General features: G+C 42.8%; 1 protein-coding gene across 1 annotated transcript in view; it reads right to left on the bottom strand.

Annotated features, from left to right (window-relative positions):
- AMPH (amphiphysin) overlaps positions 1–15,511 on the bottom strand; it is a 230,566-nt gene extending 215,055 nt beyond the window's left edge. Inside the window, exon 1 of the mRNA XM_069461959.1 lies at positions 15,443–15,511. Within this exon, the coding sequence (XP_069318060.1) occupies positions 15,443–15,511 (69 nt within the window). The remainder of the gene's footprint in view (positions 1–15,442) is intronic.
- Positions 15,512–15,886: the final 375 nt, after the last annotated feature.

The following is a 15,886-nucleotide window of genomic DNA, read 5'->3' as shown; positions in this document are numbered from 1 at the left end:
CCAACGTGACCTTCGGTCCCACGCCTGTTTGTCTCTGGCCTCCATTCATCTGGATTGTGGCCCGCCTGGAAAACCATACGGCCACCCTTAACTGCTCAACCGTAAACTGCACGTATACACGTTGCTGGAATGCCTCAGAACACAGGATGGCCGTGGTTGCACGCATGCCCCGGTACGTCCGTCCCCTGGCCGGTTGACACACCGGATTCGTTGGTTCTCTTTCGACATCGTAGGGACTTTGGCATGACAGCTCTTGTCTTTGCTATTGCAGCGGCCTCCGCTGCGGCCCTTACCGCCGCTTCGATCGCGGCGGCGGGCGCCGTACAAACGGCACAGGTCCTAAATAACCTGTCAGCAACGGTAGCAACTGCCTTGGACACACAAAGCTCTATCAACTCACACCTGGCGGGAGGGATTATGCTCCTAAATCAACGTGTGGACTTGGTTCAAGAACAGGTGGACAGTTTGGTACAGCTCGCCCAGCTTGGTTGCGAGCGACGACTGCCGGGATTGTGTATTACTTCGATCCCATATTCTAACCTTTCCCAGGCGGCCAATCTCTCTAAAGAGCTTTCTCGGCTGTTACAGGGCTCTTGGTCTGCCAATTTCTCCAAGCTAGCCACTCAGTTACAACTAGAAATCACCCATATTAATTCTACCCGGTTAGATCCTATGCTTACTGATGGCCTCCTCCCCACCTTTTTGTCGCTTCTACACGGGGTTCGGGAATGGGCAGGTCTTGGATCCCTGGGCCTGCTGGGATGTCTTGCTTTTGGCCTCGTGTTCTGGATGCTCATGCGTGTCCGTTGGCAGCAACAAAGGGATCGAGTGGTCATGGCTCAAGCCTTTGCTGCCCTTCATGAGGGCTCTCCTCCTGGAGTGTGGATAAGCATGTTACATACGGACGGCAACTACCGCTTTTCCCCTTGACAGCATGGCGTGGCCCTTGCACCCCGAGGGCTTGTCCCCATTGCACCGGGAAGGGCGCGCGATCCCTGTTTTGTGGTCAGCCCTTGCACCTTCATGAGCTCTCGCTCATTGCACTGAAGAGTGGTGACCATACGCCCGTTGGTGAACTGTGACCCTAGATCCGGACTGGGGCTTCCGTTCACCATGAGGCAAAAACAAAAGGGGGAGCTGTGGGGAGCGGTCTAGGCCTCCTAGTGTATCCGCCCAGGACATGCATAGTCAGGCCCTCCACCTATCCCTGTGGGACACGCTTGTGGGACACACCTATCTGGGGCTATAAAAGCAGCTTGCATTTCCTGTTCGAGGTCTCTCGCCATGTAACTGTCGTAGATGCCTCATTAAACTACTGCTGGAAGAACTCCAACTGGTCGTGTCGTACTTGCTGGCAACTGCGGCGCGACAAAAAGAGGACATTTTATAATGACAAAAAGGTCAATATATGAAGATATAACCATTTATGCACCTAATAAAAGAACACCAAAATACATGAAGCAAAAACAGACAGACTTGAAGAAACAGACAATTCAACAGTAATAGCTAAAAGCTCCAATACCTTACTTTCAATAATGGATAGAACAGAAGATCAACAAGAAAAAAAAACCAACCGGTCCTAACACACATCTATAGAACACACCATCCAACAACAACAGAATACAATTATTCTCAAGTGTACATGGAACATTCTTCAGGATAGACCATATGTTAAACTATAAAATAAGCCTCAATAAATTTAAAAGAACTGAAATCACATGAAGTATGTTCTTCAAATACAGTGGAATAAAATTTGAAATTCTTAACAAGAGAAATTTGGAAAATTAACAAATATATGGAAATGAAACAACATATTCTTAAATAAACAATGGATCAAAGAAGAAATCACAAAGGGAAATTAGAATATTATTTGAGATAAAGGAAAATGAAAACACAATATACCAACATTTATGGAATGCAGCTAAAGCAGTATTTAACGGAAAATTTATACTGCAAGCACCTATATTAAAAAAGAAGAAAGATGTCAAAGTAATAACCTAATCTTCCACCTTAAACCAAACACAAACTAAACCCAAAAAGAATAGAAGGAAGAAAATAATAAAGATTATATTGAAAACAAGTGCAATAGAGAACAGAAAAACTATTGAGAAAATCAATGAAACCAAAAGTTGGTTCTTTTGAGATTAATAAATTGATAAACCTTTGGCTAAACTGACCAAGAAATAAAGAGAGAAGGCTATAACTACTAAAATCAGGAATGGCCCAGGGGACATTACCACTGACCTTACCGACACAAAAAGGCATATAAAGGAATACTATAAACAATTGTATGACAACAAATAAACAAACTAGAGGAAATGGAAAATTCCTAGAAAGACACAAATTACCAAAACTGATTTAAAAGGAAATAGAAAATCCAAACAGACCTAAAATAAGTAAGGAGATTTTATTGGCATTCAAAAAATTTCCCACAAATAAAAAACCAAGGCCTACAGTGAATTCTACCATCATTTAAAGAAGAAATAATACCAATCCTTCACAAATTCTTCCCAAAAAGAAAACAGAAGGGATAACTTCCCAATTCATTCTATGAGATCACTATTACTCTGATACAAAAACCAAAAACATCACAAGAAAACAACAAAGCAATATCCATTATGAATATAAATACATAAATCCTCAACAAAATATTAATACAAAAAAAAATCAAGTTTAAAACCTAATGTACCAGTTCCTAGCAAATAGGGTATCATCCACAATAGAATCAAATTCTCCTCTAAGTTTTGACCATTCTTCCTATAAGGCACTTTCAGCAATCTAATTACCATTCACTCTATAATAAAACAAACAAGATCAATGTAATTATAAATAAATGCCCCGAAACTTACCCTATCTCCTCCTGTCACATACCAAAAATATACAGCAGTTTTTTGAGGCAAATCTTTCAGTTTACTGTACTTTTTGAGATTGCTGCATTAACCACCATTACTCTAAAATACAATGGCTTTTCCAGAATCAGATTACACAGAATCCAACCTGCCATGCTATACAACACTCCCAGTAAGGAAGTTATTTGACCCTTTATGAAACATCTCCAATTTGACCTCCAGAAAACTGATTGATTTCTTTGAAATTTAGGTAGGCTTTTTCATACATAAGGGTATTTTTTAAGCATCCCATAGAGCATCACTTTTCACTCTTCTCTCTCTACTACATTCGAGGTGAATTTACAGTCACTGTGTAGTAGAAAGTCTTACTCTCCATATTATAACCCTGAAGTGGACCTAGGAGCTCATAACCACCACAAAAACTCAACCAAACCCCCTTCTGTAAAATGGTATGATTTGCAAATTCCATTGTGCTTTAGAATCACCCAAGGAAATTTTTAGAACTGTAGATTCTCAAGTTTTACCTAAGAGACTCTGATTTGGTAAGTTTGTAACTAAGCACAGGAATCTGCATTTTTAACTTACCCACCTCCCCAGGTATTCCTGACCACACTGGTCTCAAAGTACATGATTTCTAGCTTCACTCTCTATGCCTAACAGGAGCAACTACAGGCCAACATCAGTCCCCAGGAGAACCTACGATGTAGGTCTCCTGTCCCAACCCATAGTTCAGGAATGCTAGTGGTCCCCTCACAAGCATTTTGTGAAAGGGTTGCAAAAGAAGTATGGACATCATTTTCCTAGAGACTCTCAGAGAAGATATTATGTTATAGAAATCTGTAGGTTAAAGAGGCAGGATTTCTTACACAGATTTCTCAAATATTGAGGAATTACAGAGTGTGTAAAACGAATCTCACTGTTCTTCAACCTCCTAGGCCACACTACCATAAGTTGGGAAATTCTCTCAAGGCTTGGACCATCTATACTATTCAAGGATTTGCAACCATTATTAGTTAGAGGAAAAGACTGCTACAAAAGATTCTCTTCCAAATTTAAGATTTCTTCCAAGTTGCAAATCGTCTTAAGCTGATAAGTTTATTATTCCTGAATCCAAGACAACTGCCTACAAAATAATCAAGTCAATGCCCATAATTAAGTCAAGTCGGTGTCAGCCTTAACCATGTTTCTCTCTTTCCACCCCCAACTCTCTCCATATACATTATATACCAATTTATTGGTTATATATAACCAAATAATGAAGTGTTGGGCATCCTAATGCAATCAAATCTTTTAAAGACAAAATAATCTTTCTAGATGTGTGACATTTAAGAATTTGATAAGGGCTTTCATTTTTATTTTGAACGTCTGATGGTTTAAGACAAGAGACCCTACTCAACAAATCCATGAAAGCAGGCTGGGTTGGAGTTTACTGCTGTTGTACAAAGGGATCTTTGTATGGCTGATAATTCAGAGGGCTAATCAGCTCTGAACCAGTGTCCTGGCTTTGTGTCAAAGGAGCAACTATGTTCAGAAGTATGCTTCAACATGTGAGGGTAGAAATCTGATCACACAAAAGGACTGCTACTACACTAGGACCATCCCAGTTAGGGTCCACTTTTGGATAATTAAATATCCAAATGCTAGATGAGATCATTGATAAGGCTAATGTTTACAGTTGATTCTGTATGCTACAGCTCTATTTATGCCCAATGAATAAGGGCAAAGAGTCAGGGGTACAGAATGCTTCCTGACTCCCGTACGCCCACATTCTTACCCTATTACTCTTGCCTGATGGCTGCAACTCATTCTTAGGATCTTAGCTTAAAATCCACCTTCTTCAGGTAAGTGTGTTCAATACTTTCACTCTAGATTAGTTCTCTAATTACATACTAAACTACATATTCCCCTTACAGAATTTTTAATTATGATTTTTAATTATTAACTATGTCTTTAGTAATGTATGCAAAGGTTTATCTCACATCAACTCCTGCTGCATGCTCAACCAGGACAGCTTTGTTGACTTCTATATTATAAGTATCTAGCAAGTCCTTCCATGTATTAGATTCTCAATAAATGGCTCTAAATGAATGAATGACTTCTACCAGATTGTCTTGACAATAGAAAACTATTAGACCATGTAAATGTAACACCCTTTACTCAACAAGTGTTAAGTGCCATGAAAACAGTGCATTTATGCATGGGTCCATGTGTATTTTATTAAATCATTATAGGCACTTTAAGATAGGAAAAAGTATATATATATGTTTATTAATATGTTCAATTATTATATATTCAAGCTCTTCCTACTTATGAATTAAGCTTTCAACTAAATAACTGCATGAGAGTAAGGTGAAAATGACCAGAACAGTGGTTTTCTGATATTTGTACATCTGTTCTAAGTAGCTTCAAGGCAATCAAAATGGATATAAGATTATAGCAGAGAAAATATTTCAAAACTAAGATATTATCCATGGCTTTATATAATACCATTCCTAATAAGGGAGTCACTCAATATGTGTTCAGGAAGTACATCTACAGCCAAACAGTATACTTAAATTTAGATTTCAAATCAATAAGAATGAAGTTCCAGCATTTCCACGTTGAAAGTTGGCCCATGGATGTGTTCTCAGGAAATCGTGATTACTATCACTGTAATTTTATGATGCTGTCTATATGACCTCATTATATTCTTTCATAGGTAAACTCCTTGAACTCTGTGATGATAGCGTTTCCATTACGTAAATGTTAGCTATTACTGAGAATGTCTGGAAAATTATATTTATAACACAAGGAATCTTTACATCTTTCATCCCCTTCACAGAAGCCCATCGACCCACTTAGTTCCTCAAAAATTCTACTCAGATGGCCCCTAATGTAAATGGCTAATATAATTTTTAAAAATTATGTTTGAATAGTAAGGTGGAAATTTCCAGACATTAAAAAGTTAGAACCATGTATCATTTTTTAAAATATTTTTCCCTTCTCTACTCATTCCCTCCCAAGGTTCTTCACAATATTATTTTGTTTGAAACTAAATCATATATATGTGTGGTTATGTAAGTTATATATAATTATACATCTATACGTTTGTATGTATACAGACACACACATACCCTAAGATGGACTGAAGTGGCCCAAAAAAGAGTCAACTTCCAAGGAAGGACACCAGCGGTCCTCTGGGGTTGGACTTTTCAAATTGTGGGCTTCAAAGCAATCTAGTATGTAGCAAGAAGAATTTTCTTACAAGTGGAATAGAGGAGTGGAATGAAATGGATAATTCCAAGCACAGTGTGTGCTGATGTTAAATCTTTCCTAACTTTGGAACCCTGGCACTATGGGCAAATCTGGGAAATCGGGGGTAGTGAGTGGAGCTGTGTGTGTATATGTACAAGTAAATTTGAAAATGATAAGACCATTCACATGTGGAGCTCAGGCATACTGAAGCTGAGTATAACTATGGAGAAAGAGGCTTCTGGCCCCTGCCCTGAGCCTCAGACCCCAGTGAGGACACTATGCTCTCATTCACTGCAGTGCTCACCCAAGGACAAGAATGACATCTGAATGCTGGACTCCCTTTGGAGACCCTTTACCATGAGGCCATAGTAAAAACCATTGACTCCCTCAGAGAAGGGAAACTCATCCTGGCGTTCTTGAACTTACCACAAGGAACAGGGACCCCAGGGAGAAGTAAAGGATTTCCGTAATTGTATGGGATGGAAAAATCATTTGAATATTTAAAGAAATGGGACCTAATTTTATATCCCAAGTAAAGGGGGTCATATTGTTTATATAAGTATTTATCAGCTATGATAAGTTGTATTGGTCCATTAAAAAAGGTGACTTTTAAATGTGACTTATGGATCACACACACACCAAAAAAATAAATATGCTATGTTGTGAGGAGGATGGCAACTGTTACTAATGTTAAAATCTGAGTTCCCACAGTTCTGACTCCCTATTGTACTCATTCCTAGGGAAAGAAGGATGCATGGGTATATGTGTGTTTGTGTACATGTTAAAAAATGGAAGAAGAAAATCTCAGTCTATTAAGAATGTCCTTATTATTATTTTTAATTTTGGAAGTTTCTAATAACAGCCAGAGAAAATTACCTAAGTGGAAAAGAAGATATAAGCTTTGAAAAACAAAGAAGCAGGCTATGAAAAAGCTTTTAGATGATCTTAAAAGTGGAAACTTTGATGTGCCTCAGAGACTTGTCTCCAAAGTGTCCTCAGACATAAACGTGGTCACACAAGCTCCTCTTCTACAGACAAGACGCCTGGGCCCCACAGAATCTCCTGGACAGAGGAGAGTCTTCATCTTCCATTCTTCTTACATGCTCACGGCACATACACACACACACACACACACCCACCCCCACCCCCCATCCACGTTTCTCCTTGAGAACAAAACTAAATGTGGGCATCAGCAAGGCAATGACTCAAAAAAAAAAAAAAAAAGACCAATGTCACGTAACTAGACATGTTGAAGGAGACGACATTGTTTTTCCTACCATATCAATCAGTATTGGGCTGAACCTCATGACTCTGCCAATAATTAACTGTTTGACTTATAAGAATGACAATTCCACACAGTTCAGCCTAATATTCATAGAGTTCCCACTATGTACAGAACCCATAAGGATAATTACATGTGATGTACTAGTTTCAGAAAATGACAACGCAAATGACAGTTACATCCTTATGATGAAATCACGAAAGTCATAAAAAGAATAATGGGAAAGCATTCTTTAAGACAAAGTGTTTGCAGGGGTGGGAAGTTAACAAGCAAGAACATAGAAAGGCAATCGGTACATCCTCATCACTGAATGCATACAATTCACAAGGCATTCGCTCCCTATCCTCGAGCACCTACGATTCAGCTGAGAAGATGTAATGCATGAAAAAAAAAAAAACTGCACCTAAGATTATATAATAATCACTTGGGACAGATAAACTGACATAAAGAATATCAAACTGGACAGGTCCTTAGAATTTAAATAGTCTAAAGCCTGGCAGCCTTGGCTGGCCACTCCTGGGATTAGACCCCCGCCCTTCCGCTCGTGGGGCCTCCTCAGGCAACGCTATAGACTCTCGTCCCCTCAAGAGCTGTCCCTCCGCGGATCCCTCCGCCTCGCCTCAGGCTGCGCTGCCAAGGGCCTCCCCTCAGGGGCAGCCTCCTCAGAGGTCATAGGCCACCATCTTCGCCATAGACGCCACAGCGTGATCGCCCGCACTGCTGAGGTACCAGCTGTTGTCATGTCTGCCACAGGGGATCGAGACCCGACCCAAGACGGCCAGGAAGGCCCGGTGAGCCCGGCGGGAGCGTGGGCCGGAGCCAATGACGGGGCGGGCGGCCACTCCGGCCCCTACTACGGCGTCATGGCGCCTGCGGTGGAGGCGGCCGGAGTCGCCAGGCCTGTGGGAGGCCTCGGGGAGGAGGAGGGTGGCCAGGCGGCAGCCCTGGCCGGAGCCCCTGAGGGCGGGAGCACCGAGGAAGACTCGGACATCGAGCCAGCAGTGGCGGAGGAGGAGGAGGAGGAGGAGGAGGAGGAGGAGAACGTGCCGCCGGTGGGCCCAGACAGGATGGTGGACGCCCGTCAGTTCCCCATGGCGGGCTTTCGCTTCATGTTCCTGGATCTGGTCCACTTCCTTCTCCACCGCATCTACTACAACGACCACATCCTGATCCGGCCCCCCGGCGTCCGCCTGCTGGTGACACACCGGCGCCCGACGCCCAACCGCGATGGCAGCGATGGCGCCGATGGCGCGAGCGACGTCCCGGTGGTGCTCCAGGTGCCTGAGAGGCCGGGCGCGAGGGCCGCGGCCCGGGAGGGCGAGGGCGAGGGCGAGGGCCGCGGCCTGGGCCCCGACCTCCTCCCGGCGGGCGCGTCAGGCGGAGAGCCCGAGCAGCCAGCAGGCGGGGCCGCAGGGGAGGCAGAAGAGGAGGAAGAAGAGATGATCGTGACCGCCCATGAAGTCACTAAATATCAGTATGAAAATTGGGATGAGGAAGACACCCAAGAATATATAGGTGGGGGAGCAAAAGAAGCAGAAGAAGAAAAAGAGAAAGAAAACGAAGACGACGAAGGACCTCAAACGGACATGGACCCGGGAGAGGGGAAGCCTAGAAAATCCAGTTGGGAGGAATAGAAAGAAAACGATGGAGAAAGAAGAAATGATCCGGTCTTCACTTTTTTTAGGGTCCTCGTTTTTTAGAACCCCAATTTCATCAATACTGATTTCATTTCAAAATTCATCACCCAGACAGTGATATCTGAGTTTTCTCTTACCTTTTACAGATATGTTTGACAGCATTTGTTCAAGTTAAAAATAAGAGTTTGTTTTAAGTGAATAAGTTGAAATATAGACAGATGATTTCAAGATAAATAACACTCAAATCTCTGTTTTACCTCTTTTTGTTTTGGCCCACTTTAACTTCAATTGAAAGAGATCATTTGTCACCATTTGTAAGCTTATTTTAAATGATTTTATTACAGCCAAAATAATTAAAATGTCAACTTTAAAACAGTTTTTGTAAAGAGAGAGATGAGATGGAGGTCAAGCCTTTAGTTAATGCTGCGCTGTCTACTACGTTAGTCACTAGCCATGTGTGGCTACTGAGCACTTGAAATGTGGCTAGTTCGATCTGGATGTGCTGTAAGTGAAAAATAATGTAAAATATCTCTGTGATAACTAATTACATGTTGAAATGATAATACATTGGTTTAAACAAAATATGGTATTAAAATTACTTTCACCAAAAAAAAAAGAAAAAGCCTAATGCTTTAAGAGGTTTGGCATTTTAACATACCAAAGGTTATTCTGCTCACTAGAGTCATGTTAAAAAATGTGTAAAGGCTTCACTGATTTAAATATTGCTTAGAGGTCAAGGAGGAGTAAGACCAAATAAATGCCACTGGATTTCACAAATAGGTGAAGATGGGCAAAAAAATAAATTCCTGAGGAATCAAATATTTAAATAGAAAGGCTGCTGGTTAAACATGACAGACTGACCGCTTGTGCTCATTTCCATTTCATCTCAAAGCCCAAAGAAAATGACAGCAAAGGAATAAAAAGGGCATAAATATACAAGCACAAGAACAGGAGAAGCAGCATTAGTGGATAAGACAGTTCAATACATTTTATAGAAGCTGAAAAATAGGATGAAAGAGTGGAAACAAATCAGCAGAACATAGGAAACTACCAAAAAAAAAAAAAGTGCCTGTGCAAGGGCAACCTGTGAAAAGGCAGCCAATTCTCAATGCACAGTTACACACACACAGACACACTCAGGATTAGGACCTGGTTCCACCAAGTACTGTAGAAGGTGAAGATGAAGCACAACAGTGATAACAGGGGATTGTCTGAAAGCCTGGGAATACAGAATAGTTGAAATGTAAGGTCTCTTCCCTGTCGCCAACACTGGCAAGGGAAGACCAGGGTGACAGGTATGCAGCCAGTCTAGAAAAATCCAGCCTAGATTATATTGATTAAAAAAAGGCAAAGGAAAGGCTCCAAAAGGGGTGTCTCCGACGGTGAAGAAACAGAACAATTACATTATTTGATATATTGAATCTTGTATAATAATATGATAGGCATTTGACCTGATGAAGCAAGAAGAAACAATTTTAAATAGTTCATAGAAAAATAAGCAATTTTTTTTTTAAAAAGGCAACTATTAATTCCAGGGAAAACAAAAAGCTGCATGAAAAACTTAATCTTCAGATAGGACTTCATAAAAATTACAACTGCCACTCATCAAAGAACATCATTAAGAAAAAAGCAAGCCACTGTCTTAGAGAAAATGCTACAAAATGTCTATATGACAAAGGACGCATATCCTGACTATACAAAGTACTATAAATCAGTAGTAAAAAGATAAGCAACCCAAATAAAAAAACAGGCAGAAGCCTTTAACAGACATTTCACAAAAGAAGATATCAAAATTACCAATAAGCACATGAAAAGGCGCTTATCAGGGACATGATAGTAAAGGAATTAAAAAGGTATGAACATAAAAAGGACAGGAGAGGCAAAAGGAATGACAAGTATTCAGGATGACAGAAATGTTCTGTAACTTGTTCTGAATGGTAGCTGTGCAGGTACCCACGTACGTAGAAATTGATCAGGCTGAACACTGTGTATACTTTATTCAACAAAAATTGTACTTCAATCTCTAAAAAGGTAATCTTAATCAACAGTTTTTGTTATAACGTACGATCGGGGAGGGAGCAGTAGAAAAATGAATGCAAGAGAGCTAAATCCTTACCTATCTTCACCACACAAGATAGATCAAGAAATAGCAGCTGTATAAGCATATTTTTAGGAAATCTTGTGATCAGTAATAATTGCCTCTGTGAAGCAAGACATTGACGAGAGGGGGACAGGGGACTGCTGTTTTTCATAATAATCCTTTTACTAATATTTGATTTTTTTAACTGTGCATATATATTGTTCAGAGGGATCTCTCCATCCCTGGCTTCAGCAGTGGCTTATGACTCAGGCCCAATCCAACCCATGATCCTGGCCCTTGGCCATAGAGATTTTTTTCTTCCAGGAATAGGCATAAGGCCCAATTTGGGCCAATGAGAGCTGTAAAGAGTTCTGTGAAAATGATTAAGGAAAAACATGCTCTTGCCTGGAGCTGCTGGCAGCCATCTTGCCACCACGAGAGAAGAAGAACCTGCCCAAGAAGGGGGTTGACAGGATGCACAGCACGGACGAGAGGTGGGGAGAAGGTACCTGAGCTCTGACATCTGTGGTTGAGCCCCTGCTTCCAGGCAGGCCAAAGTTTGTCTAGCCCTGCCCTTTTCATAATTATAATAGGCAGTATCATATAGTAAGAAAGCACTGGACTGCTTGGATCCAAACTCCAGCTTTACTACCTACCAACTGTGTGACCTTGGACATGTCACTTAACTTCTTCATCTATAATATGAGAGGTAGTAATAGTGCCTACCTCACAGAATCAAGTAAGTCAAAATATATAATACATACATGCATATGCATATATTTATATTACACCTATAAAAATATGCATATAGCTTAATATAGATACATATTTATATTTTAAAAGCTTATTTAAATTTATATGTATAAGAACCACATATAAATAGTTAGCTAGTTTTATTGTTAGCAATTAAATGCCTTTTTTCCTTAAGCCAGTATAAGTTGAGTTTTCTGATACTTGCAAGTAGCAGGAACCCAACTAAATCAACCACCCAAAAGAGAAACCATACAAAATCAACCGAAACATTTAAGCAGATATGCATAAAACATAAATATTCGCTTTATCAGAAGAAATCATTAAAAAATTAAAAAGTAAATAGAAAAGGAAGAATGTTTGTAACCTTTAGGATTGATGCTGTTTTTGCCCTTACAAATAACAAGATGGAGAAGCTACAGAAAATGGGCAAAAATATAACACACAATTCACAAATAAAAAAATAGAAATGCATAAGCTTTGCTTTTTAAAAATCAAACAAATGAAATGAACCCAGAACTGATTTTTTCCAGTGACACAGCTAAATATTATTTTAAATTTTATTACCCAGAGTTGGCAAGTGTCTCATGGACTGCTGGTGAGAATGTAAATTGGTACAACCTTTCTGGAAGGCAATCTAGCTATAATAAAAATAAGCAAACCTTTGACACAATAATTCTTCTAGGAATTTATGTAAGCAGATAATTAAAGGTATATGCAAACATTCTCCCTTTAAGTTTGCTTACTGACTTGTACTTATATAAAGAAAAACTGGAAAATGAATAATCTAAAAAACAGGGTATTCAGCAAAATCCATATATTCCAATACTGTTCAGAAATTTAAATTGTTGATGGAAAATATGTACATGTAAAGAAGAATGTCCATAATTATTACATGAAATACACAGGTTACCAAACCATACAGTATGAGCCTGTTTTAGTTGTATAAATATTTACATACACATATAGAAAAATATATAGTAGGATACATATCAAATTATAGTGAAATCTCTTTGTGGTAGAATTATGAGTTTCCTAATTTGCTGAGGTTTTTTTTCCCGCTTATTATGTATATTTTATTCTTTCTTCAATGAACCTTTACTGACTTCCAATAAGAAAAAAATGTATTTTAAATTCATAAAAAGACACATCACCTCTAAAAGTGATTTCAGTCATGCATCTGAAGCAAAAATGCATGCAAGCTGGTAGGTGGAGCACAGATGATAAGAAAGTCAAGGGAGTGGGGTCTCTTTTAAGAAAATTTGGTTGTAAAAACAAAGAGCCTTAAGAACATAAGTGGCCTTTAGTCATTGAGAACCTGCAATTGAGAAGAAGAAGAGGCCAAATATGCAGAAAGAGGGAGTCACTGTGGGAAACGTCTAAGGAAGCCTCCAACAGCAGCACATGGTGCTCTCCATTCTCCAGCGGCTTCCCTTTGAGCTGGGCTGAGCTGCTTTCCCTTCACCCCGCATGCTCCTTTCCCTCTGTGCCAAGCATGCACTGATGCTGCACTGACTCAAAAAGGGGGCAGAACTTACCCTGTGGCAGAGCCCATACTCTCAGCCTCTCCATGTCCTACGCTAGATGCAACAGGCACTGTTATCAGCAACTTTCCCGAGGGAAGAAGATGGAGCGCTCAAAGCCCCTCCAGAGGCTTTGGTATCCCTCCCCTATAGAAGAGTGAATGCCACCCCCAACTGCAGTCATAACATACACTCGACCTTAATCAAGAAAAAAAGTGAGTTTTCAACAATTCATAGGGCCTGAATGCTGTGTAAGAGAGATTATGTTTTCTTTTCATTTATTTTAGGCATATTAACAGCTGGTGACCTAGATTAAGAAATAATTTAATATGTGCAAAGGCAGACCATATCACTAAATTCCTTCACAGATGGAAGGTGGATTCAGTGAAAAGCTTCAGACAGAAGATTCAAGTAATTACTTGGAAGGCAGGGAGGAGGAATACCTACCTACAAGTGGGTAAAATGAAGTATGGAAATGTGATAACAAAACCTGGCCCAGATCCCAAGGCCAGCAGATCCCTGGCTACTTTCTGCACAAGTAACCAGGGCCTGCAAAGGGGCAGGAAACCTTGCTAATTCAGCTGCTGAGGGAGCGGCAGGAGGAGGATCATGTTAGTTCAGGATGAGCTTGGGTAGATATTAAAAGAAATACAATCCTCTTACTGCATTGACAGTGTGCATGTGTGGAGGGAGGGACCAGGGACGGCCACCAAGCCTCTGGACCTGGGGACAAAAGGATCAATGCCCCTCTGCCCAGCTCCACGGGTTCTGCCAGAATTGGGGAGCAGCCTAAGCTGGGTCTGAAGAGGGAAATTCACTGTCATAGGGAGCAACAAGACAAATCTGACTTCCAGTAAAACAGGAAAACGCTAAACACTCCATATCCCAGGACGGAAAATACTGCCACGTGAAGGAAAACACAGTTCAACTGATACCAGTCATGGGCTCGTTAGCCGGTGTTCATTGTCAAGTACAATGCTCAAGCTACAATAGAAATGTACTTTGCTCAGGACACAAATGATGACATTAGAGCGGTCAGATACAGCAGTGACCAGGAGAGCCAGGCAAGCCAGGTGCCCGGTACAATACCTCTCCAAGTACTTGGGGCTGTGCTTGCTATGGCCCTGGGTTCATTTGTGCACATCTCTGGATTAGAAAAATAAATTACTGTGGCCAGTTAACTAAGGGGCTTGCAAAACAGCAGGGAACACAACCGTGCGATATGGATTTTTTAAATGCAATATAAAACATCCCCCCTTTGTGCTGCAATGTGCAGAAAAGAACTGTTAGGTTCGGGTCATATCTGTTTTTGACTTTCCAGAGGACACTGCCGTCAAAAGGGACACAAACATATAGACCAAAAAAAAAAAAAAAAGTGTGTGTATCTAGATCTCTGTTTTGAACTCCAGGATTCACTCGACAGCGCTGTGTAAAGCCGTTGGTTGTTGCGATCCAGCCCCATTGGTCTAAACAGAGATTTTTTTAGGTGCCTACTCTGCCAAATCTTTCTCTTCTACCGCACTCAAGTAGCCACAAAATGCGCCCCCCACCCCGCCCGCCCCGCGCCCCGCGCCCCGCGCCCCGAGGAAGGACGGCTGCCGCAATCTCCTGCCGGGATCTGCGGGCCGCGTCCCCGTGAGCTGCCTGCGGGCGAGCTGCGGGCCGGCGCCAGGAGCTGCGGGCGCCGGGAGATGCGCTCCGCTCCGGGTCCAGCGGGGCGAGCGGCCGCACCTGCGCCTGCCCGGCGTCGGGCCGGGGTCAGCGACCATCCGGGCGGGCTCCGGGAGCCATACCAGCCGCGCAGGGGGTTCCGGGGGCGGGCACATCCCGCGACTCCGGGCCCGGGTCAGCGGGACCCTAGTGCTCCCGCCTCCTGGCCAGGTCCCCCCAACGCCCGGGTCCCGCCTTGCTGCAGTCACCGCGCGGAGGGCAAGGCGTCCCCGCGTCCCCGCGTCCCTGCGCCCCCGGCCCGGCTCCGCAGAGCGCCGCACCCGGGGCTCTGGCCCCGCACCGCCGCAGCCGGTGCCCTGCCGGCCGCGCCCCCGCCTCGCGCCACCTGCCCCTGCCGCCCGCCGCCCTCTGCCGACCTTTTCCTGCGCGCGGTTGAGTCGCTTCTGGACGTTCTTGGCGAAGATGCCCGTCTTGATGTCGGCCATGGCTGCGGGTCCGGGGAGCTGCGAGGAGCAGAGCGCGCAGCGGGGCCGGCGGCGGCGCGGAGGAGCGGGAGGAGGAGGAGAGGGAAGAGGAGGAGCGGGAGGAGGAGAGGAGCAGAGGAGGAGCGGGAGAGGCGGCGAAGAGCAGCCGAGCGCTAGCAGGGGTGAGGGCGGGGCGCGGCGGCGGGGCGGGCTTAAAGCGACAGAGCGGAGGCGGGACGCGCCGGGACTTGCTGTGACACGGGGTGATGGGGGGTGGGAGGAGAAAACAAGAGGGAAGAAGCCAGAAGCCAAAATAAAATGTCCAGCTAGTGACTACAGTGATGGGGAGTGAGTCGGGAGGAGACAGGGAAGGAAGCCAGCAGCAGCCCCAGGGCC

The sequence above is a fragment of the Eulemur rufifrons genome, chromosome 29, assembly GCF_041146395.1.
Source record: "Eulemur rufifrons isolate Redbay chromosome 29, OSU_ERuf_1, whole genome shotgun sequence".
Classification (NCBI taxonomy): domain Eukaryota; kingdom Metazoa; phylum Chordata; class Mammalia; order Primates; family Lemuridae; genus Eulemur; species Eulemur rufifrons.
Note: the sequence above shows the minus strand (reverse complement) of the source record. Positions and strands in the feature narration are given on the sequence as shown.